The 23,269-nt window shown below is 47.9% G+C and overlaps 1 protein-coding gene across 2 annotated transcripts in view; it reads right to left on the bottom strand.

Annotated features, from left to right (window-relative positions):
* The window catches only part of FLI1 (Fli-1 proto-oncogene, ETS transcription factor), a 120,012-nt gene that overhangs the window by 40,403 nt on the left and 56,340 nt on the right, over positions 1-23,269 (bottom strand). For both annotated transcript variants that reach the window (XM_063693670.1, XM_004052416.5), the window contains exons 2-3: positions 13,679-13,890; positions 3,741-3,895 (exon numbers count right to left, since the gene is read on the bottom strand). In XM_063693670.1, coding sequence (XP_063549740.1) covers positions 3,741-3,895; positions 13,679-13,809 — 286 coding nt within the window. In that variant the 5' untranslated portion in view covers positions 13,810-13,890. The remainder of the gene's footprint in view (positions 1-3,740; positions 3,896-13,678; positions 13,891-23,269) is intronic.

Here is a 23,269-nt window from a genome sequence, read left to right as displayed (position 1 = left end):
TGAGTTCCAGCAAGTTCCACAGTAGGCAGAACTCTTTTATCACTTATCACAGTCTGAAGCCCATCTCTTCACTTGGCAACCAATGGTTAGTGGGTCCAATAAACACCTTAAATATCCTTATCATAGAAGAAAATTACATGACGCTTGCCTTCAAGAAATACTCATTCCCATGAAACAGGTAGGCAAGCACACCACTACTAAGCAATGGACTGTGTGGCGGTGGTTCGAGGACTCATAAGTGGAAGGGAATAGTGAAAATTTGGAGAGTCAAGGAAGACTTCCTGGGGGAGGAGAGACTCAGCATTTTATTGTAAGTCAGCCATCAGCCTACGGCTTCTAATGAGCCTGTTTGATTTAACATATTTATTAGGCAGGAATATCTGTGCTACCCCTCAACCAACTCACCCTCTCATTCTACAGCGTCTGTGAAGGCTCCTGGCAAAGCAGGGAACCAGGATTGAATGACTAGGAGTGGATGTGGGGAAAGAAGCAAGGCTCACGCTTCACAGCTGGGCAGCCAGAGGCAAGTTTCCCAGCACTTTTATACAAGCATCCGCCAACTGCCCTTGGACTCTCCATTCCACCTTGGTTTTTATGTGTGAGAATCTGGGCGGCAGGGCCCGAGTCTGCTTTGCAAAGTGCCCAGGCCCTGCCCATGCACGAGAGTGGCTGCTGTGTTGTGCTGAAGGTGGAGGAGCTGGCAAAGGGGAGGAGTTAGGAGAGTTTGGGTTCACAGGTCACAGCCTGCTGCTGAATGTCATTCCAACAACCTAATGCCCTGTGAGCAGTGACGGCTCAGATGGTGGGTGCTATGTGCCACCTGCTCCACAAGCCCTATTTTTACTTACTAAGGAAATCTTTTAATATCCCCATTTTACAGATGCAAAATGGAGTCTTAAAAGGTTAAGTCCTTTGCCCAAAGCCCCATCGCTGGTAAGTATCTGGGCTGGGGTTCCAATAGAAACCATTACAGGACTTCACTAAGCTGAAGAGGTGGGTTCCCCCAAAGCCCTTTTCCTCTTCTCACCATCCTGCTTTACCTCACCTGTGAGTTACACTGCTCTGAAGCCAAAAAGCGGAGCTCCTCTAAAGTGTCATTGTACAAGTATGTATTCCTCTCTCTCTCTGAGATACATTTCTTGCTCTTTTACTCTCCCGAAGCAATTAGGCATGGATCATTGGCAAATGGAAATAATTTTGCACCTTTTCAGAATTCTAGAGAAACATACCCTCAGGAGAGTTGGATTATGTAGCATATTATTTCATTCTTCACTTCTCCCAGTTCCTCACTTTTAGTATCCAAGGCCTCAAATTCAATTTTACACCATATATTTTATTTAGTTTATTATTTCCTCCCTTGCTTTGGGCTCTGCAACAATATTATTTCTCTCCCTCTACAGCACAATGAATTATAAATCTTCAACTCTGGATCATGCTAAACTCTTCTAAATGCATTTCCTGGATGATTTAGTCCTAGATTCTTCCCATCTGAACATGGAGCTAGTGATTAACTAGGGCCCACATTTATACTTGTCTTTAAATCCCATCATAAATTCAATCGGTTATTCCACTAATATTTTATTGCCTTGATTTGTGGACTTGCCCAAATGAGACTTCCCCTCATATCCACAGCCTGGCCTGGAGGAAGCCAAAATGTGTGAGGACCTAAAAGATCTAGCCGGAGCTAAAATAATGAAGTAAATCCATAGCCTGAAAATGCATTACACGAAGTGCTTTGAAAATCATTTGACATGAATTTGTTTTATTTTCACCACCAGCGCTGTAGGTAACTTGGCTCAGCCAAGCCTGATGTTTTGCTATTCCTTTTGAAAGCATTTCAACACTGATCAAAGAAGGTTTGGAGGGTCGACAAAGCAGTCTGGCCACTTCTACCCATTTCCAAGATTCCTTCCCCAAAATGACGACCAAAATGAGATGGTGCCAAAGGTTGGTTCAAAGACAATCTCAGATCCCCAAACCCTTCAGTCCTGCAAGCTTTCCCTCCCAGGCTGGGAGCTGTTTGACTGAAGCAGGGGAGTTTGAAACCATTTGAGTGAAGACCCAGTGAGGCTCAGCTTTGCTTTGGGGTGTACAAAGAGATTCCCACCTGTCAGTTCTAATACAGTTTCATTGTCTGCTTTCAGTGAGGAGGGAGACGATACACCTGGGCTAAACATTACTAGCTGGTCTCCTGTGACAGGTGTTTTGAGTAATGCCATGGAGATAAAGCAATTTACGTGGTGCCTGGCACCTAGAAAGCGCTCAATACATGGAAGTGATTCTTCCTCTTCCTTTGTTAGGTCAGATGCTTGTGGAAGAGCAAACTTAGAATTGCTTTAGGAGTCATTTCTAAGTTCTAAAGGGTACAGAGAAATTTCTACAAGCCCCACCTGTCTGCTGCCTCACTCTTGCTCACACCTTCTTGAATTTGGCCCAGAGCACAGGGAGGCAGCTGTAATCCAGGGATATGGTGAGATGCAGCTTCCCAGGGAAAACAAACACCACGGGCCAAGGCAGGAGGCAGCCCTTAACATTTCTGCCTTTAGACCTACAAGCAGATGCCTTCGGACTACCTCAAAGAGATGTCTAACCTTTTGACTTCAGAGGCAACTACATTTATGCTTTTACAAATGGAAGGAGTTTTGCCTCTCTGGTAAAGTTATTTTGGTAAGATCAGGTTTAATCCCTGCCCTGTAATCACTTTGCTTAAGATTTGGACATCCTTGCCCCTTCTACCTGGCACCAGTTCTACACGTGGCAGTTTTTAAACACCCTTCTTGTGCAGGCAGCTGAGCTTGCTGGTGCTAGCTGGGGTGGAGTGTCCAGCCAATGGACTGAAGGACTGAACAATGATTTTATTTTCTGGGACCAACAGCACCAATACCTAGGAAAAAGAGGCTATTTTTACCTAATGACATAACTTGTGGCACACATGTTAAGGCACTCCATTAGTTAAATATAGTTCTTTCTATTTTAAAACTGAAAGAGCTGGCTGTAATTTTGGAAAGGTGGAACCTGGTAGATGCCGGGAAGTACGAGCCTGGAGGGAAGGACTGGCCTCTGCAGCTGCCCTCCTCCTCACAGGCAGGGATGCCCACATCCAGAGCTCACGGGATTCCTTCTGGGTGGAGGCGGCCTTGCCTCTGCTCTCTGAGCAGCCCGTCCTTGAGGACCAGGCCATTGATGTAGAGTCTGTGATGTGGTCTGTTTAAGGGTGGGGCTTCTAGCACCCACACATCAGGTGACATCTGGGATACTGCCTTAAAGGGCAGCTAGGAAGTCAGGTAAAATGTGCGGCTTTTTTTTTTTTTTTTTTTTTTTTGAGACAGAGTCTCATTCCATCACCCAGGCTGGAGTGCAGTGGTGTGATCTTGGCTCCCTGCAACCTCCGCCTTCCCGGTTAAAGCGAGTCTCCTGCTTCAGCCCCCTGAGTAGCTGGGAATATAAGCGTCCACTACCACACCTGGCTAATTTTTGTATTTTTTTTTTTTTTTTTAGTAGAGATGAGGTTTCACCATGTTGGCTAGGCTGGTCTTGAACTCCTGACAAGTGATTCACCCGTCTTGGCCTCTCAAAGTGCTGGGATTACAGGCGCGAGCCACCACTCCCGGCTGGCGTGCAGCTTTCTCCATTTTGCAATTCCACAGGGAATAGAGTATCAGATAAAGGTTTAGATGCTCCCTGTCCCCCCAGAGAGTGGGGAAGTGAATGGCGCCCAGGCAGCCTGGTTCTCGAATTACCTGCGGGGACGATGACTCTCCTCTCGTTGGTGGTCATGTTGGGAGGAGGGGGGCCATTCTTCTCGTCCATATAGCTGTTGTAGTTCATGGGGTTGGACTCGCCTCCGCCCACCAGCTTGCTGCATTTGCTAACGCTGCAGTCCACCGGAGACTCCCTAAAGTGAGAAGAGACAAAGCCCAGAGGCGGTCAGCACTGACAGGGCAGCTCGCCCCAGCCTCTGAATCATGAGCCCAGGGCTCCGATGATGAGCATGGAGCCATTGCCCAGCCGCACTTGGTGTCATGATGATGATGACGCCCTCTTTCTATCCTCCATGCTGCCACCAGAGTTTTCTTCAAATCCCAGCCCAATCCTATAATTACAGTATGTAAAAACTGCTGGCAGCGCCTTAGTGCCCTCAGACCAAGGTCTGAGCTTCTTTGTGTGGCATCGCAGCCCTCCCTGTCTGACTGCAGCTTACATTTTTAGCCTCACTGCCAGGCAACCTAGTCCATGCTCCCAGACACGCCTTCCCCACAGTCCCCCAGCACTTGGTGCCCGCCTTGGTTATAAGGACTTGTCACACTGTCTGATTCTCAGCTTGGCCTGCGCCCCCTGACTGCTGAGTTCTTGAGAGGATGGTCATCACTTTCTTTGTTTAACCCTAGTATTCTTACAGGAGGTGAGCAGCAAATGCTTTCTCAGTGAGTTATTTCTATTGCACATATATAAGTTTAATGCATTTCTTATGCACTGTTGTATTCGAATTTCCCAGTAAGCCCCCAGGATAGGCACAGCAAGGGTTACTATCTCCTTTTCATGGTTAATGAAATCGAGACAAGGGCTGCCTGGCTCAGTCACACAGCTAGTCAAGGTGGAAACAGGACTCAGGTCTTCTGTGTTAAGCTTCACTATCAAGCACACATGCAAAAAAGCTGGTTGCTACTTGGAGAAGGAATGGAGTCCAGGAACTTCCACCTGATGGAGAGGTGGTGGCCCTGTGGCATTTTGCATCCCTGGCCCCAGGCTCACTGTGGAAGCAGTATGGACATTCACAAGAGAGAAAGCAGATCATCCAACTTAGCCTAGAACTACAGAACTTGATCAGCACCTGGTATTTTGCAGCACTGGTGATGGGCAGCTGTCTGGAGGGGTGAAGTCCCACCCATGGCCACCTGGCACCCTGAAGCAGGCTGGCAAACACACTCTGCATGCCCTCCAGCCCAGCATCACGCACCTCCAGCATACTTGGGGGAGGTGCCACCCTGTCATACCCAGTGCCCGCTGCTCAGCCACTCCAGCAGCAGCAGGACCAAAGGAGACGATGGGAAGGCCAAGGAGAAGCTGTAGCCGCCATTATACTGAGCAGGAAGCATCGGTTCTGGCAGCCTGGGAGACAGCCAGTTCTCTCAAGAGCTCCAAATCAGGCCTTCAGACCAAGGAGTTCAGATAAGGTTGAGATTACAGCCTTCCAACTCTAGGCCGCATAACCTCTCCGGACGTTCCAAAGGCCTGGCCACTGTCCTCCATCCCCTGCCAGGGGCAGGAACGGACCACAGCGAGGCCTTGAGGAGCAGGGCCGTACCAGATAGGGACCCGCCCATCCCACAAGCAGGGACGGCAGTCACTAACCCAGGAGACGGGAGATCAGCCCAGGGCTTCCTGAGACCCAGGCAGGGCGGGGAGGCCTGAGCACATTCAATAAAGAAAATTAAATGAATTTGTTTCTTAATCTGAAAGGAAAAAAATATTGAAGATCACTTATCATAGCTGGGAGATAAATGCTCCACTGAGATATTAGAAGTCAGACGGTAATTTTTTCCTGATGTCTTACAGAGGGAAACATGGGCTGAAAATGAAAATAAGATGTATAACTCACACATGTTAGAATTTAAGGTTTTACTATTCGCCTACTGTTTTTCCAGGCAGAGAACCAAAAACCAGCCGTCAGAGTCCCAGATTGCTGAAGGTTTAACGTCCCCATGGCAGGGGAGGGGAGGCAGTAGCACATCAGGGCTTTTCACCAGTGTTTGGCCCTTTGGCTTCTGCTGCGGAAGGACCTGGCCTGAGATGAAGCAGTCCCAGTCAGACCCTGGTGCCTGTGTCTGAGCTGAGCTCTGGCCCGAGTGCACTGGGTCCCCTCACCCGCCCTGGGGCTAACTGCAGGCACACACTCACACACATGCATGCACATGTGCACACACACTCCAACACAGAACACATGTGCACAATACTTCACCCACATGCATGCACATACTTCAACAGAGAACACATGTGCACACACATGCTTACTCCCATGCATGCACACACTTCAACACACATGCACACACATGCACTGTACACATTCCAACACGGAACACACCTACTTCACCCACATGGAAGCACACATTTCAACACAGAGAACATGCACACACATGCACGTACACTTCGTCTGCACACACATTCAATACATGCACACACATGCAAACACATTGCACACACATGCATACACATTACACACACACGCATACACACACACTCACGCACATGGTCTGGCAGCCTTTCCCTGCATCCTTGTCAGTTGTGAAACAGTCCAAGTGCTGCAGAAGTTTGAAGGATTAAGTTGGCCTGCAACCAAGTGAGCAAGGTTTTCATTGGCAGGCGGCCTCTGTGGGAGAGGTGGGCTCCACACTGCACGCTCTTCCCTTGGAGGATCCCCAGAGCAAGAGGGCATAGGGTATGGGCAGGGGTCTCTCGGAAAGGAGAACTACAGCAGGGGGCAGGATGGTGGGACAGGAAGGCACACTCCCCGGGCTCCTCCCCTTTGTGGACGGTGGGGATACGATATTTGGAAAAATTCTTTTCCACATCAGCCGGGCCCCTGGGGATTTCTGAGTTAAAAACTGACCTCTTGCTGTGCAGAGAAGTCAGCACCTCAGGACTCACTGAAATGGAGTGAGCCTGTATGGTTATGGCCATGTACGGTAGGCACAGGTGGCAGGGCTGGTCCCAGGTGCCAGGGTTGGAGGAAAATAAATGTGAAAAGCTGAAAGAAACATTTCCCCAAACCTGCCTAACACATGGCCTTGTAAGAAGAGGAGCCACGGGCACCTAGACGAAGGGAAAGTGGACGCAGAGGAGGAGGGGGCTCTCTTGCTGGGGTGGCCGCGGCCACTCATTCCCTGGGCAGAACCTCCTCATTCGCTGACCCATAGAAGTTCTCCCAGTTCCGCTTCCCTCCTCCTCTCTCCCTCCCCCGGCCCTGTGCACACACCTGCTCTCCAGCTGGACAGGTGATCGGTTTGGCCGCTCGCCTGCCAGGGTGTTTCTCCTCTGGAAAATGGCCCTGTCCTCGGTCCCAGGCTTCTGCACTAGGACCTGCAGGCGGGTGTCCTTAGAGAGAAGGGCTCGCACCATCCTGGTTCCCCACACTTGCCCAGCTGGCCCTCCTCCCACTGCTCAGGGAGAGAAAGAAGGAAAGCCATACCTCGCCCGCTCGCCTGCCAGTCCTCCCTCCATTCTTGCAGCTCCCAAGCACCGTGCCTCCTCCAGCCAGCGCAAGCCCTGCGTGCGGCCATGGGGCTCCACGGCTGCTGCTCAGGGTGGGTACAGGTGAAGCCCAGCATAAAAGGCTGCTCTTTAATGAGGCAGCTGGCGCCTGTGAAGAGGGCTTGATGAAAACAAGAGGGAGGGGGAGTGCGGGACGAGGTTTTGCCATTCAGCTTGCCTGCACTGCTGCTAATTTGTATTAAGACCTGCACTTACAGCTAGCATGGGGCTGGGGCCCACTGGCAGCTGATAGCACTGGGACAGGTGACAAGAGAGCCTGGGGCTGCCACAATAGAGCAGGGAGGTGGCGGTGGCCCCAAGGGTGTAATAACTCAGCACATCTCCATCTCAGGGCAACAGAGGCCACAGCAGAGCTGCCGAGGGTAGGGTAGCCCTTGTCCTTCATTTCCACCACTGGACATAGCTCTTCACTCCTCGAGTTCTGTTTGTGTGTGTTCTGTGAACATTGCTACTGGTTTCCAAAAAAGCTTTGCAATCTGTTAGACAATTTAAAACGAGGTGTAAAATCTTGGGTGTTTGGATGAAGGGAGATTTCAAAGACTTCTCCTGAAGATTACCTCTTTAGGCTGTGCAAAGATCTTCTCTACCTTCCTAGTCAACTCAGAGCAACTGAACTTGGGTATATCATCAGACCCGCACGTCTGAGCCTAGGCTCACTGTCAAAGGATACCTGATGTTCACATGGCCAAAGTGAGGCCTCGAGGGCTGCCTAAGTCACATGGCTGCATTAGGACCCACGGTGTGTAACTCCTGCGTAGTATGCACCCTGTGCAAAAATTAAACAATCTGTATTGCCTTTAGGAAGTCTGTAGGACATAGATGTGACTTTTTTGTTTTTGAAAAGGAGATGCAATAACTGAAAAGCAAATTCCAAGAAAAGAAAAAGCATCACTCATGATAAAGCCACTGCCCTAATCCACTAGTTGTTTTCATCCCCATACACAGTAGATGCTGCTAACTTTTCCAGGATCCTGTGTATGCCTACCCACCCAGGTTACGTGTGACGTGTCTCATACTGCAAGGTTGAGAACACAAGAGTTTAAAAAGGGGCCTCGCAGCCAGAGAGGCACAAGTTCCAGGGAATAGGAGCTGATCCTTCTCTGTGTGGAATGTGAGTCTCTAGGTGTCCAGGGCATCCAGACCCTGGGGGCCAGGCCAGGGAATTTCAAGGAAGGTTAGCTCTGAACTCCGGTCCTGAATGCCAGGCTCACAAGGCAAGTCTTGCATTTCCCTCTATAAACTGATATTCTTTTCTTCATGGGATGTTTTCCCCTATCCCTGTGGTTGAGACAGGATGCAGCTGAGAGTTATTTGCAGACCACAGTTTGGATCAAGTTGCTGAAGTCTACATGCGACACAGAACCTATGGGCCATGCTGTTTCAAGGCAACCCAGCCTAACAGAGTCAACCACAACAGGAAGATATGAAGAAAGAGAGCACAAAACTCCCTCAACATGGGCAAACCACTCTGTCTCTGAGATCCTCAGACCTCAGTCTCTGCACTTGACCCTTTGCCCCTGGGCCAGAGGGTTTGCTACTGGGGTGAAAAGCAAGTGGGCGTGGTAGCTTCAGGTGCACTGCACACCTCCTTCCCACTGGAGACACAAATGCCAATGGGTCTCCAGTGAGCATGAAGACATAACTCAGAAGCCCATGCTGTCAAGGAATGCAGAAAAAATGCACTGCGAATCACAGAACAGTCCAGACCACCATGGCCCAGCACTGTCCAATAGAAGTAGAATGGGAACCACATGTGCGAACTACATAATTTTTTTTTTTTTTTTGAGATGGTGTTTCACTCTTGTTGCCCAGACCGGAGTCCAGTGGCATGATCTCGGCTCACAGCAACCTCCATCTCCCAGATTCAAGCAATTCTCCTGCCTCAGCCTCCTGAGTAGGTGGGATTACAGGCATGCGCCACCATGCCAGGCTAATTTTGTATTTTCAGTAGAGACAGGGTTTCACCATGTTGGCCAGGCTGGTCTTGAACTCCCGACCTCAGGTGATCCTCCCACCTCAGCCTCCCAAAGTGCTGGGATTACAGGCGTGAGCCACCACACCTGGCCGAGCTACATAATTTTAAATTTACTAGTAGCCAGATTTTTAAAAGAACACAAAACGATGAAATGAATTTTAATAATATATTAAAGTATATTAATATGTTAACTCAATATAGCCAAAAGATGATCATTTCAGCATAATAAATAATCAATGAGATATTTTACACTTTTTCCATAGTAAGTCTTCTAAATCCAGTATGTGGTTCATATTTAGAGCACATTTCAATTTTCAGCTAACCGTATTTCAAGTGCTCAGTAGCAACCTGTGGCTAGTGGCTGCTGCATTGAACAGCACAGGTCTAGCGCATGAGCCAAGCAATCTCAAATTTTATACCCTGCCTTGGTTTTCTCATCTGAAGTTCAGAATCATTATAACATCCTCTCCTATCTTTTTGTGTTACGGCGAATTAGACCACTGCAAACAATCAAATCATACGCAAGTAACGAACTGTCATTATCAATAATACTCAGAGGATAGGAGAAGCACAGTGTTCAGGATGAGAGATTTAAAGAGCCCGGCATTTATTTCATTCTGTCATTGCTTTTGGCATAATTAAATGATAGGGTCTGACATGGTTCCACTGTAAGCAATAACATTTTTCTAAAACTCCTTGCTTCCTGCTAGCCACTAGTCCAGCTTACATGTGAGCCCTTAGGGAATATTTGTGGGGTGCTGGCGATAGCTGTGCCTAAGCTGCTTGGCTCTTAGGGTCCACAGGATTGTCTCTGCTTGCCCAGGGTGGGTGAGAAGATATCAGTCTTTCTGAACCTACTTTGATACCCGCTGATGGTATGGGTCAAGACAAGCAACTCAAAAGCAGAGGTTGCTGCTCTGTGTAGCCAAAGCCAGGTAAATATCCTGTCTGTCCACTGGAATATTCACACAGGCCCTCTCCAGCTGGCTTTTGGTGTGACTGGAGCCAGGTATGAGCTGGCAAGTGGGTTCCGAAAAATCAATTTCCTTGGGGGACCCTCTTTGCACAGGATCAGTATCCTGAAGTGCTTGAGGATTCTCTGAGAGCAGGGGAGGGAGTGGTGAGCAGCATACTTCCTTCCCACCAGAGACACAAATACCCATGGGTCTCCATTGAGCATGAAGATGGAACTCAGAAGCCCATGCATCAACTCAGGCTCAGCATTGAAGCGGCTGAGTCAGCAGACCTGGATCTGGGTCCTAACCTTACACAAGCACCTTCTCTTTTGAGTCTGCTCAGCCATGTGTTCATTCAGTTATTTATTTGACGACAATTTATTGAGCACCTACCATTTCAGGCCCTGCCCACGTGTCAGTGAGGGAGGTGATAAGAACTAGGACAGACACTCTAAGCAGGGTAAAGAGTGAGGAGGCGCTGGTTTCGATCAGGTGGCCAGGGGAGGCCTCTGAAAAGGTGAGGTTCAGTTAGAGAAACCCAAAACTCGTGAGGGAGAGAGTCATATGACTAGATGGAGTAGGAATGTTCCAGAATGAAGGAGCTCAGGGGAAGAGATTCTGAGGCACGAGGGTGCCTGGGGGTCTAGGAGCAGCAGCTAGAGTCTTATGAGGCTGGCGCGGAGGGAAGAAGTGGGAGGGAGGGGGCAGTAGAGAGGATGTCGGAGGGATGGTGGGGCCACGCTAAGGGCTTTGCATTTTGTCATAAGCCATTGAAGAGTTTCGAGCAAGAGGGCTACAGATGAGGAAAGCATGGCTCTGGCTGCTTGCTGTCCGGAGAATAGACTTCAAGAAGGCAGGAGGAAGTGGGGAGAGCAGGATGCCCCCGCAGAAGCCTAGGAGAGGTGCTGCTGGCTTGCACCAGGCAGGGGCAGTGGAGGTAAGGAGTAGGTAGATTCAGGTTACAACAGGCCAGAGAATCTCCAACAAAGCTGGGTGCGGTGGCTCACGCCTGTAATCCCAGCACTTTGGGAGGCTGAGGCAGGCGGATCATGAGGTCAGGAGTTGAAGACCAGCCGGGCCAACATAGTAAAACCCCGTCTCTACTAAAAATACAAAAACTTGCCAGGTGTGGTGCCATGTGCTTGTAATCCCAGATACTCAGGAGGCTGAGGCAAGATAATTGCTTGAACCTGGGAGGCAGAGGTTGTAGTGAGCCAAGACTGTACCATTGCACTCCAGCCAGGGCAACAGAGTGAGACTCCATCTCAAAAAAAAAAAAAAAAAAGGAATCTCCACCAGTGGGATCTGGATCTTCAACAAGCATTGGGAGCTCCTTGGGGAAGGGCCCCATTTAGGAGGCATCGTAGAATAGGCCTCCCCACCAGGTGGGCATTGGAAGGAATGAGGTGGTGGTGCAAAAGCATGACACACAAGCAGAGGGAGCAGAAAGGTGCCTAACAGATGGCACGTGGGGCTGGAACCAAACGCCTGGGTTCGGGCTCCAACTTTGCCTCCTTTAAATCCTTAGACAAAGCACTCTCCCCTGAAAGCCCCGCTTGCCTTCCTGTGTAACAGTGAAGTTACAGTAACTACTTCTTAGTATAGTGGTCAGGAACAAGTGGTAAGATAATATGGGAAAATGTTCAACACAGCATGTCCTTTGACTGTTAGGAGCTCCAGCACCATCAGAATTACCTCTGGAGAGAGATTCATCTGAGGGGCTGCAGGCTCAGAACCTCTGAGCCTTCCTGAAATCCTGGGATCTGGAAAGGTGGCTGAGATCCCAGTCACTGGTTTTGGTTAGTGGGGTTGAAATGTGGTAGGCCTGGGAGTTCCCACAGGCAGGTCTGAGGCCATGAGCTGCTCTGGAGGAGTTCTCCCTCCCAACCATGCTCATTCCCTTCTCTCTCTTCAATCCAGACTGGTTTCCTCGGTGACCTCATCCACTTCCACAGTTCAAACTCCTTAGAGATGATGCCCAAATGTAAATTCCAGGCCTGAAAGATTATCTGAGCTTCAGTTCCCAAAGCCTAGTAGACATTTTTATCTAGACGTTCTACCCATTGCTCACAAGGAATCTCAAAGAGAACATTGACATCCCATCCTAAAGCATTTCCTGTGCCACCTTTCTGCGGCTGCTCACAGCACCAGCCTTTAAAATGTGCAGGCTTTAGTCGCCTTTGATTCTTTCCTGTCATGTACCCCCTTCATTCACACTTTACTCACCTAAGCCCTGTTAATCATCTCTTTGCTGTCGCCCTTATGTATCTGTCCTTTTCAGTTTCCATAATCACTATCATCACTTAGTTCAGAACTTCATTATTTCCTATCTGGGATATTTTACTAACTTCTTCACTTGTCTTTCTGACTCTCCCATCCTACCCTCTGTGCGCAAGGACTGTCATCTCGCTAGTCTTAAGTCACTGCTCTGATGAGGTTAAATGTCATGTCTGTGCTCAAAGTCGGCCTCTGGGTTAAATATCACATCTGTGCTCAAAGTCAGCCTCTGGCTGTGGAATAAATGGCACATGTTTTCAGCCTGCCATTCAGGGCCGTCTCTTGCTTTTTATTTTCATCTCTTTGTGCCTTTGGCCCAGTAGATTATCTGATATTTTGTGAATGAGACTGATGTTCTCTGTCTTTCAAGTGTTTGCTCATAACAATCACTGTCACTATAGAGCACTTTCCTAACGCGTCTCAGGCACCATCCCAAGTCCTTTCCCTGAGGCATCAGAGTAACGCTAGAGTAAGGACCATGAGGAAGTAAATATCCCAGTCCTGTTTGAGAAGGGAGAAAGCTGGTGCTCTGAGGGGTTTTGATGACTTGCCCAAGGGGCAGAGGCAGGACGCAAAACTGAGGCCGCCTGTCCACTATCCTCTTCCATGACCCTGTGATTTTCTCTCCCTGGACCCTCCTGTCTCCATTTCTACAAGCAAAGCCCGAACCGACCCAGTATTGTACCCACTTCATGCACACCTTCCAGGTGCCTGCCCCTCCCAGACACAGTGAGCCCCCACAGGAAGGTAGACACCTTCCTCATCCCTTCTCCACTCTTACTAAAGAATGGTTTGGTCACCTTTGCTCTGCTGAGACCTGCCCAGAGGGGTTAAGTATCTTCAACAGGACAGGGAAGAGTAGCTTATTGCTAAGCTGTCCCCAAGAGGACTGGACCTGCGCCTGGGATTAACAAGAAATAAGTGTTCCATGAGTGTCTGCATAGGCGCTTGGGGCCTGACTCCTACCTGGCCTCTGAGGGCTTCATGGGCCCCAGAGAGCTAAGGGGGCTTCCTAGCCCTTCTCCACCCCATCTTCAGTCTGTGGCCCTCTCTGCCTTAGCTCTCTAGGGACTGACACAGGCTTCCTGGTCCAGCTCTAGAGCCCCATCTGCTGCAAAAACCTTAAGTGCCAGAAGCCACTTGCCGCAGATCTGGCAACTTTGTGCCTTCCCCCAGTCCTGCACAGGCCTGGTGAGCTTACCTGGATCCATTCATGTGGTCATACTCCCGCTTGACGTTGACCCTCACTGGCTGATTGATCCACTCCTGCTGTGGTGGGAGGGGGTTGATCTTGTGGGGCTGCCCGTAGTCAGGACTCCCCGAGGCAGTCATGTCGGCCTTGGGGAGATGGGCCGCCGCTCCGTACGCTGAGTCAAAGAGGGACTGGTCGTCGCTCACCACCGACAGAGCCTCCTGCAGGGCCAGAGAAGAGACAGAAAGCCCAGTGTCACTCTTCACCCAAGCAAGTGACACTCTTGGTTTGAGCTGGCAAGGTGGCCCAGGGCTGCCTCAGGACAGCTTGTCTGGAAGTTCCTGTTTGACTCACACTCTAGGGGGCAGGTTTGCCCTTATGCAAACCAGATGGGTGTTTGCAGGTTACCTGGGTGAGGAGGGACTTTGGGCAGTGGAGTGGGGATGGAGGAATCATGAAAGTAGGTTCATTTATTGGTTCTGTAGTCTGGGACCCCCAAAAAGGAGGGTGGGGATACGGAGGCCAAGAATAGTGGTGACTTGGCATGGAATATAGTATTGTGGTGGTGTGTGAATGCTAGATTTTTCCAGGCATAAGCAGAAATGCCTCTTACGAGCTGAGTGGAGTCATCAGCAATGAGGGGGAGATGAGATCCAGCATTTATTTTCCAGGCAAGGCCAGTGAGATCCACCCAGAGAGGCTAGGTATGCTGCTCAAGGTCACACAAGGGAAGGGTGGGGCCCATGGCTGTGGCCAGGCCAATTTCAGTTTCCTTATTTGTAACAGGGATAAAAATAGTTTTAGCACAGAGTCGATAGGTGGATTAAATGAGAAGATCTGGTGTGGGGGTGTAGCTTGTAAGAAATGCTCAGTGGTTTGCTGAGGGCCCTCTAGGAGGTGCTGGTGCATCCTGTAGATCTCAATGTTGATGACTCAGCCAGCCAAAGGATGAAAGAGGAACCTCAGACACGTGAAGTGCCAGTCAGGGCAAGACCCTCCGAAAGAGGTTGTTGGGTCCTCCCACTCATATTATCCCATCTCTGACTTGGGTGTGACTTTGGGAGATCATGGATTAAGAAAAGAAGCCTTGGCCAGGCATGGTGGCTCATGCCTGTAATCCCAGCATTTTGGGAGGCTGAGGTGGGAGAATCTATTGAGTCCAGGAGTTCTAAACTAGCCTGGGCTATGTGGCAAAACTCTGTTTCTACAAAAACAGAAAGAGAGAAAGAAAGAAAGAAAGAAAGAAAGAAAGAAAGAAAGAAAGAAAGAAAGAAAGAAAGAAAGAAAGAGAGAAAGAAAGAAAGAAAAAATTAGCTAGATGTGGTGGCATGTGCCCAGCTACTTGGGAGGCTGAGGTGGGAGGATCACTTGAGCCCCGGAAGTAGAGGCTGCAGTGAGCCGTGATCGTGCCATTGCATTCAGCCTGGGTGACAGTCTTGAAACAACAACAACAACGACAACTAAAAAGCTTTGCACATTCTGGAGATCTGCTACCAATCAAAACATGAGGGTAAGAGTCTCCCATTATTCCATGTCTCATCGAATCACAGGCATCCAAGGTCAGGGACCAGGGCATAGTGTTCACTACAGTCACATAATTACACCAAAGTAAGTCTTCAGAGAAGATGATAGTCATCTATAATTGATCTATAATCTATATAATCAATAATTATATAATCTATAATTGTGATAATAGTTGTGATAATACATGCAAAGTACTTAGAACAGTGTCTGGCACATAGTGAGTCACACTCAGAACATGTTAGGTATCATGATTATTAGCATTCAAACAAAGATTCTCTTAGGCCACCTGTTAGGGGCTGCCTTGTGTCCTCACAAAATTCATATGCTGAAGCCCTTACCCGCAGTACTCAGAATGTGAGTGTATTTGGAGATAGGACCTTAAAGGAGGTAAGGTGAAATGAGGCTGATAGGGTGGGTTCTAATCCAATATGACTGGTGTTCTTATAAGAAGAGGGAATTTGGACACGCAGAGAGCCCCCAGGGGAATGTGTGCACAGAGGGGCTGCCATGTGAGGACACAGCAGTCATTGGCAAGCCAAGGAGAGAGGCCTCTGAGGAAAACCAACCCTGCTGGCACCCTGATCTTGGACTTCCAGTCTCCAGAACTCTGAGCAAATAAATTTCTTTTGCTTAAGCCACTCAGCCCTGGTATGTTGTTATGGAAACCCTAGCAAATGGATACACCACCTTTACTTGAAAATGTAGTGATAGGTGAACAGCACTTGTTAAAGCTGGGATTTGTCTACCTTCCTTGTGTAATTCACATTCCTGAATTGAACGTCTTCTTCAGAATGAATGCTCTTCATATGCCTGTAGAATCACAACCTGCTCCATGGGCTGTCTCTTGTCTCCCAGGGCCATTCTCCACCCCAGCAGACAGGCAGCCATAATTCAAAAAGGGAGGCTCTTCTATGGCTGTTTTCAGCTGGGATCAGGGAAAAAATACTGGAATATACTCTAGGAGTCCTGCTTTTGCACCAGAAGGCTTTGGATGGTGTAGGTGCCTCCAGACATACATTCAAAGCAGAGTTGCCCACACAATATTAAAACACTTACATCCCCCAACCGAGGGGATCTCCCTAGACCTAACATCTGCTGGGATCCTTCTTCATTTTCTACCAGATGCCCTTGAGTCATGCTCAGAGTAAAGCTGTGCTTGTCAGAACCATTTGTTTCTTGGTTATTATATCCACTTGTGATTTCAGCTAGAGTTCAGCTTTGGCTTCGTATCCTAAATTTTGAACTGTTATCTGAGCTCAAGGAATTATGGTTCTGAGCTGAAAAGGGTGACATTGCGACCTTTCAGACAGCTGTCCCTGACTCCATGAAATTCCTTGAGTTCCACACTGGAAGCAGAGGACACATTACCACCTATGACCCCTAAGTGTCTTTTGGTGATAAGAGTGAAGAACACGTACCACAGTCCTGCTACAAAAAGAGATGACATTTCAGGAATCAGGTAGCATCTTCTGCTGTAGAGAATGGCTTACGTTCTTAGTTTATCATTCATGAACCTTGGAGTTTCCAGTAAAATAATTTCTTTCCCTTCCCTCTTCTAGGTTGGGGGAGAAGATGACGGAATATCAGAGGTAAAGAAGCCCGGGAGGCAGGGCTGGGCACAGTGATGCTCCATAGATGGGCAAAAAGTTCCTCCCATCATTATCCTAAGGAGGGTGGACCAGGCAACAGTGAACACACGATTGTCCTGGCCAAGGGGACATGCAGACGGCAAAATCAAGACTCACAGCAAATGGAATACACAGAGAACACAAAGCCAGTGGTTCTGGAGGCAGACCCAGGAGAGACTTCTTAAGGAAGTGAGTGGTACGCAGCTAGAAAAAAACAAGTGATGAGATAGAGTGTAGGTGTAGAAAGGGCACAAAACCAGTTTGAACTCATTTTGGAATAGAAGTTTCCTTAAGAATGTAGTTCACAATCAAGGAAACTCCAATCAAGTGGCAACATTGTAGGAGGAGAGCGTCCTGGTTCACCGGGAATGCCTCACACTTCTGTCCAGTCTGGGCATTTCTCTCTGAGACTCTTCCCTCCCTGACGACCCACTGACATGCTCTTCCCTCATTCAGTACACCTTGTGCGCTCCCTGGCTGGATCCAGCTCCCTTGCAAGTTGTGAATACCGCTGTCATCCTGCCACAATCTGCTCAAAAACCTCAGAGAGCTCCCTAGAGATGGAGCACAGCAAACCTCTTCTCAGCCACTTGTCTTCCAAAGGTCATCTTTGTCCCACCTGCCACACTTACATTGCACAACTTCCTCTTGCTGCAACTTGTGTCCAATTCTAACTATTCTCACTGCTCCACTAGACAAGCCCTACTCAGGTATGCTTCTGTGTCTTAATTTTGTGGTTCCTTTTGCTGCAAGTAACCTTTCTGTACTCTTTCACCCTGATGCACAATTATCTTTGCCATTGTGTAAGGTAAATGAGATCTTCCTGAGAGCTTCCTGTTTCCATGAAACCTTTCTGATGATGACCTATGGCTCCTTTGAGCTGTTAACAGCTCGTGAGAATACTGCTTTGGGTATGCATGCGTACACACACACACACACACACACACACACACACACACACACACACACACATCCCCCTTCTATTTGCAATCATGGCTAGACAAAAAGCTTTTTTTCCATTACAATGTAGAGAAAAGAAGAGATAGATCATGGGGGCTGTGAAGAGAGAGAAGACGAAGGAGAAGAGTTCCCTCTCTGGCTCACTGGGCTGAATTTGAAAAGCCAATATGGGCAAGGGAAGGGAGGTGAGGGCCACTAAGTGGAATAAAAGATTTGGGGAGATAAGGCCCCAGACAAGCTGATTTGAGACCCAAGTGAAAGAGCAGAGTTGGGGAGGAGAGCATTCTTGTGGCTTCTGCAAATAAATGGCACCCCTTTTTGCAGTTCAATAGCTTTAGGAGCACCCCAAGACCATGCCCTTGGCAAGTACACTGTCATTTTTATGATGCCACTGGTAGTAGGGAGCCCTCTCCAAGTTGCTCTGGGAAGACCAGAGTAGGGACGGAGGAGGCAAACAAGAGGAATGAGTCTGGGCAACTTGATGTGGCTGCTGCTGTCTGCAGGCGAGGAGCTGCTGAGCTGGCAGAAATTTCACTTATTTGCAGCTTGTTACACATGAGGAGCTGTTGCTACTTCATGTGTGTCTTATAAAGCTCTTTACTTAAACTCTTAAAACTTTTTAAAGTTTAAACTTAAAACTCTTCCTTGTACTTCAAGCTCTTTACAGAAATGAGCATGTTGCTAGCGTTCAAGAACTTTTCACGGATAAATCATCAATAAGTACTTAACTGAGGTGACAGGCTGGGTGTAGGAAGAACACCAGCATGCAAATTCACCAGCCATCCTCAGAGGGACTACATTCCTTCCGTTTCTCATGACTTTGCTTCTCCTATTGTTGCTGATTATTTTATTCAAGGGAAGAGAAGTTAGTTATTATTTAAAAGACTTGTGGGGTCCATGAGGCTTTAGACCATGCTATGTAAAATTGACTTCCAAGTGAGAAAGACAGGAGGCGTGGGCTCCTAGCCCTATGTGGGGCTCAGCTCTGGGGTTCCTTCTTGACCCAACAATTGTCACTGTAAAAGGAACCCCTGGGCTGGCTTAGTCATTGGCTTCTGAGAAGCACTTTCCTTTGCAGAATGCTGGAAAGGCTGGGTCTGTTGGTCCAGAGCCACTGAGTCCTAGATCCAGAGGGTGGCATAGGGTCCCTTGTTCCAGGCAGGGAAGTGCCCCAGCACATTTGTACCCAATGATGCCCCTTTACCAGAGACCTCTGGCAAGGCAAGCTGCTTGGGGCGGCATCTGAGCTACAGCAGATCACTCACATTTGCCGATAGAAATGCTTCCTTTCCACAACCCCCTCCTGGTCTTGGATCCAGCTGGGGCCTGCTACCAGTAATGCACTTGAACCGGTGGGATGCTTTTTCTCCTCCAGTTTGGGCAAGGTGCCTTTAGTACATGATATAATACACCCTCTGTCATCGTTACAGAAAACAGATAAAAGTGGTAATAATCACAGCACTTATTAAATACAAAACGCTGTTTACATGAGTAACCTAATTTAATCCTCCTGGCAATTCTATGAGGGATGTATTCTATTTTTTCAGATGAGAAAATGGAAATTCAGAAAAGTGAAATAACTTGCTCAGTCACACAGAAAGTTAGTGTGATGTGGGATCCAAATTCAGGTCTACAGCCTAAGCACATAACCACTACTCTTCACAGGTTCTTTCTTGTGAATTTTCTGTCCTCTCAATTAGACCATAAGCTCTTTAAGTGTAACTCCGGTGTTTATTGTAACTTAGAGCATAAATCTTGAGTCAGAGAGATTTGAGATTCTATCCAAGCTTCATCTGCTGCTCATTACACATCTAGTACAATTTCCAAGAACTTCATTTCCTCATCTGTAGGTTGGGGATAATATCAGTACCTGATCTGGTAATTCTGGATAAAGATAAAATGAGATAATATGAGTAAAGTACCTAAATCAAGAACCTGAAGTTCTTGGGACAAAGTAAATACTTAAAAATGTGGCCAGGCATGGTGGCTCATGCCTGTAATCCCAGCATTTTGGGAGGCTGAGGCGGGAAGATCATCTGAGGCCAGGAGGTTGAGAACAGCCTGGCCAACATAATGAAACCCTGTTTCTACTAAAAATACAAAACTTAGCCAGGTGTGGTGGTGGGTGCCTACAATCCCAGCTACTCAGGAGGCTGAGGCAGGAGAATCGATTGAACCCAGGAGGCGGAGCTTGCTGTGAGCCGAGGTAGCGGCACAGCACTCTGGCTTGGGCAATAGAGTGAGCCTCTGTCTCGAAAGAAAAAAAAGAAAAAAATTGTTTAAAAAGCTGGGCACAATGGCTCATGCCCATAATCCCAGCACTTTGGGAGGCTGAACTGGGTGGAATGCTTGAGCCCAGGCATTCAAGACCAGCCTAGGTAACATGGCGTAACTCTTTCTCTACAAAAAACAAAACAAAACAAAAAAAACACGCCTGTAATCCCAGCACTTTGGGAGGCTGAGGCGGGTAGATCACGAGGTCAGGAGATCAAGACCATCCTGGCTAACATGGTGAAACCCCATCTCTACTAAAAAATACAAAAAATTAACCAGGCGTGGTGGCGGGTGCCTATAGTCTCAGCTACTTGGGAGGCTGAGGTGGGAGAATGGCATGAACCCGGGAGGCGGAGCTTGCAATGAGCCGAGATCATGCCACTGCACTTCAGCCTGGGCGACAGAGCGAGACTCCGTCTCAAAAAAATAAATAAATAAAAATAAAAAATAAAAAAAACAGGTGTGGTGGTGTGTCTGTGGTCCTAGCTACTTGGAAAACTGAGGTGAGAGGATCACCTGAGCCCAGGAGGTGGAGGCTGCAGTGAGCCATGATCGTACCATCCGTACTGGGCAACAGAGTAAGACAGTGTCTCAAAAAAAAAAAAAAAAAAAAAAAAACTTAAAAAAAATTTTAATGAAGGCCAATGCTGAGAAATGGCGTGAGAACCATTGGGTTTGAGATGGGTCAAGAGGGAGTTCAGATAAAGCCAGAGCGATACCTACTTCTCCGCATGTTGATTGTTTAAAAGATTAGTTGCCTAAACTACTAATAAGCAGATTTGGTGATGATAGAGCCTGAAATGCAAATCCCATGGGCTCCTAGAGAACAGAGCCGATTTCACTAATCTGCGTGTCCACTCTTCCTTTAAAACCATGGGTGTCATTCCATTGCAGGGTCAGTCCTCTGGCTGTCTCTGGTTTCTGAGTCCAGGCCTCTAGGTGGCATAGATAAGGCTCTGTTACATAGCCTGAATAGCCCTGTGAATGAGGAGAGGAGGCATCTGTTGTGAGATAATGAAAATGGTAGGTGGCTAGCACCTATTTATACTGTTGTTCGTACACCACATACTCAGTGAATATCAGAAGAATGGCGTGGGTACATCTGTGCATTCACGAATTTAAAAACTTCACTTATTTTGGAATTTGTCACATATGTGTGCCTATATGCGTCTTTTCTTGTTATACTCACAAATGTGTCTTCCAACATTTGTTTTCCTTAGATTAAGTCAAATGTTACTTTTCATGTGCACATGAGTTGAGTGATGGGATGTGATCAGAGCATGGCCGCACAGTGGCCTGGCCGATATGAACGATGAGCAAACCATTGCATCTTCAAACAGTCTAGCTAAGGCCGAGATGGAAAAGCCTCCAGAGGGGCAAGGAAAGAAGAAGAGGGTGGTTTGAGTATCTCCCCATTTCACTCGGGAAGACATAACAGATATTTCTGCCATTATCCTGTGTGTGGGAAGGAACAAATATTTCACAGTTATGAATCCAGTGGAGTTAGAGGAGGAAAAATGCCAGAAGTGGACATGAGTGGGAGACCCTTTCCCTCTGTTCTTCGTTATACGTAGGCTGAGCTTTATTTCTAACACAGAATGACCCAAGACACGGGGCCTGAGAAGCACCAATGTCCCATTGTGTCCTTCCCATTCCTTTCCCTCTGTCCTGCCCTGAATCTCCTAAGGGCAGTTGTCTGGGGCTGATCAGCTTGGCTGGAGGTGGCCGGTGAAAGGAATGTCAAAAGCAACCCGACCAAGCTCCCTGTGGCTGCCCTGCTCAGTGGGCCCACTCCGCCGCTCCCAGTGCAGGGCTCTGGAACGCTAATCTCTGGCATATCCGTTACCCAGGGTCACCACAGGGAGCACGCTAGTTTTGGCTTTTTATTACATTATTTGCATAATGACACGAAGTCCCTTCTCTTGCCAGTCGGAGAGAATACGAAATGCGAACAAGATACTTAGGTGCAAAGCCCTCTGTGTTCTCTGCTTTGGGAAACCAGCAGGCTCTGCAGCAGTGGGGGTGATCAGTCTGGGTTGGGGTCACTCCAAGTCTCATCTGAAGTGCCAAGAGCAGGTGGCCGCTGTTAGCAAGGCCAAGCCTTTTGCTTCTCTCTCCTGTCTACATGTGCGCATTTCTTGCTCCTCATTTCCACTGCATAAAGGGCAGGGAGGGAAAAGGGAAGAGGAGGTAAATTTTATGGAAATTTGGATAAGGAAGAAGGTGGGAAACATTAGTCAGTCATCAAGCATTAACTGAAAACTCCTTTGCATGAGGCACAGTTGCATTTTCTCAAAATGACCATCAGAATATTTCTGATCTTTGCCTCTCTCTTCCCATCAAAAGGCAGAGCTTATTTTCTTCCCCCTTGAACTCAGATGGAACTTTATGATTGCCTCAAGAAATGGCCTTGCATGACTTCCGGGACAAGGTGATAAACGTATTATGACTTTCACCTGCTTCTTGTTCTCTCTTGGGCCTCTAGTCCATGGAAATCACCACTATGCTGTGAGGAAGCTCAAATTAGCCCAAGCTGAGAAACCGTATGGAGAGGCCCGCAGGAGAGGAACCGAGGCCACAGCCAACCACAGCATCAACCTCCAGACTTGAGAGTGACGAGCCTTCAGTGAAGGATAACAAACTCATGAGCCTAATAGTTGGTTTATGCCACTAGGTTTCGGGGTAATTTCTTATGTAGCCATAGTAACCGGAACGTCTCCGAGCATTTTACTCAGCAACCGAAAACCCATATTCAAAGGCTGTAGAGGTGACTGTCTGAGTATCCTTTCACTGTGGTTATTGACACTGGCTGGCAGGAATCAGCACCATGACCGTCCAGGTGGGGAAAATGAGGCACAAAGCATAACCCTTCTAGGTTCACACAGTGAGGGGGGAATCGATCTCAGAATTAAAGTCTAAGTCCTCTGATAGACACGTAGTGGAATTATCTCCAAACAACAAAAACAAAATAAACAGACAAAAACCAAACAAGGACCACATTTTTAAATGAGAACAATCAAATAGAACATGTATTATTTGATGACTTGAAGTTTCCAAGGAACTTTTACTATCATCACCTCATTTAACCTTTTAAAATATGAGTTAGGATCGTCATATTATTGAAAAGAAAATTGAGGCTTAAAGAGGTTTGCTACTTGCCTCTGGCCCCTCACCTCATGAGTCTCCATGCTGCTGGCCTGACTGCAAAGCTTCT

The sequence above is a fragment of the Gorilla gorilla genome, chromosome 9 (genome assembly GCF_029281585.2).
Source record: "Gorilla gorilla gorilla isolate KB3781 chromosome 9, NHGRI_mGorGor1-v2.1_pri, whole genome shotgun sequence".
In the NCBI taxonomy this organism is placed as follows: domain Eukaryota; kingdom Metazoa; phylum Chordata; class Mammalia; order Primates; family Hominidae; genus Gorilla; species Gorilla gorilla.
Note: the sequence above shows the minus strand (reverse complement) of the source record. Positions and strands in the feature narration are given on the sequence as shown.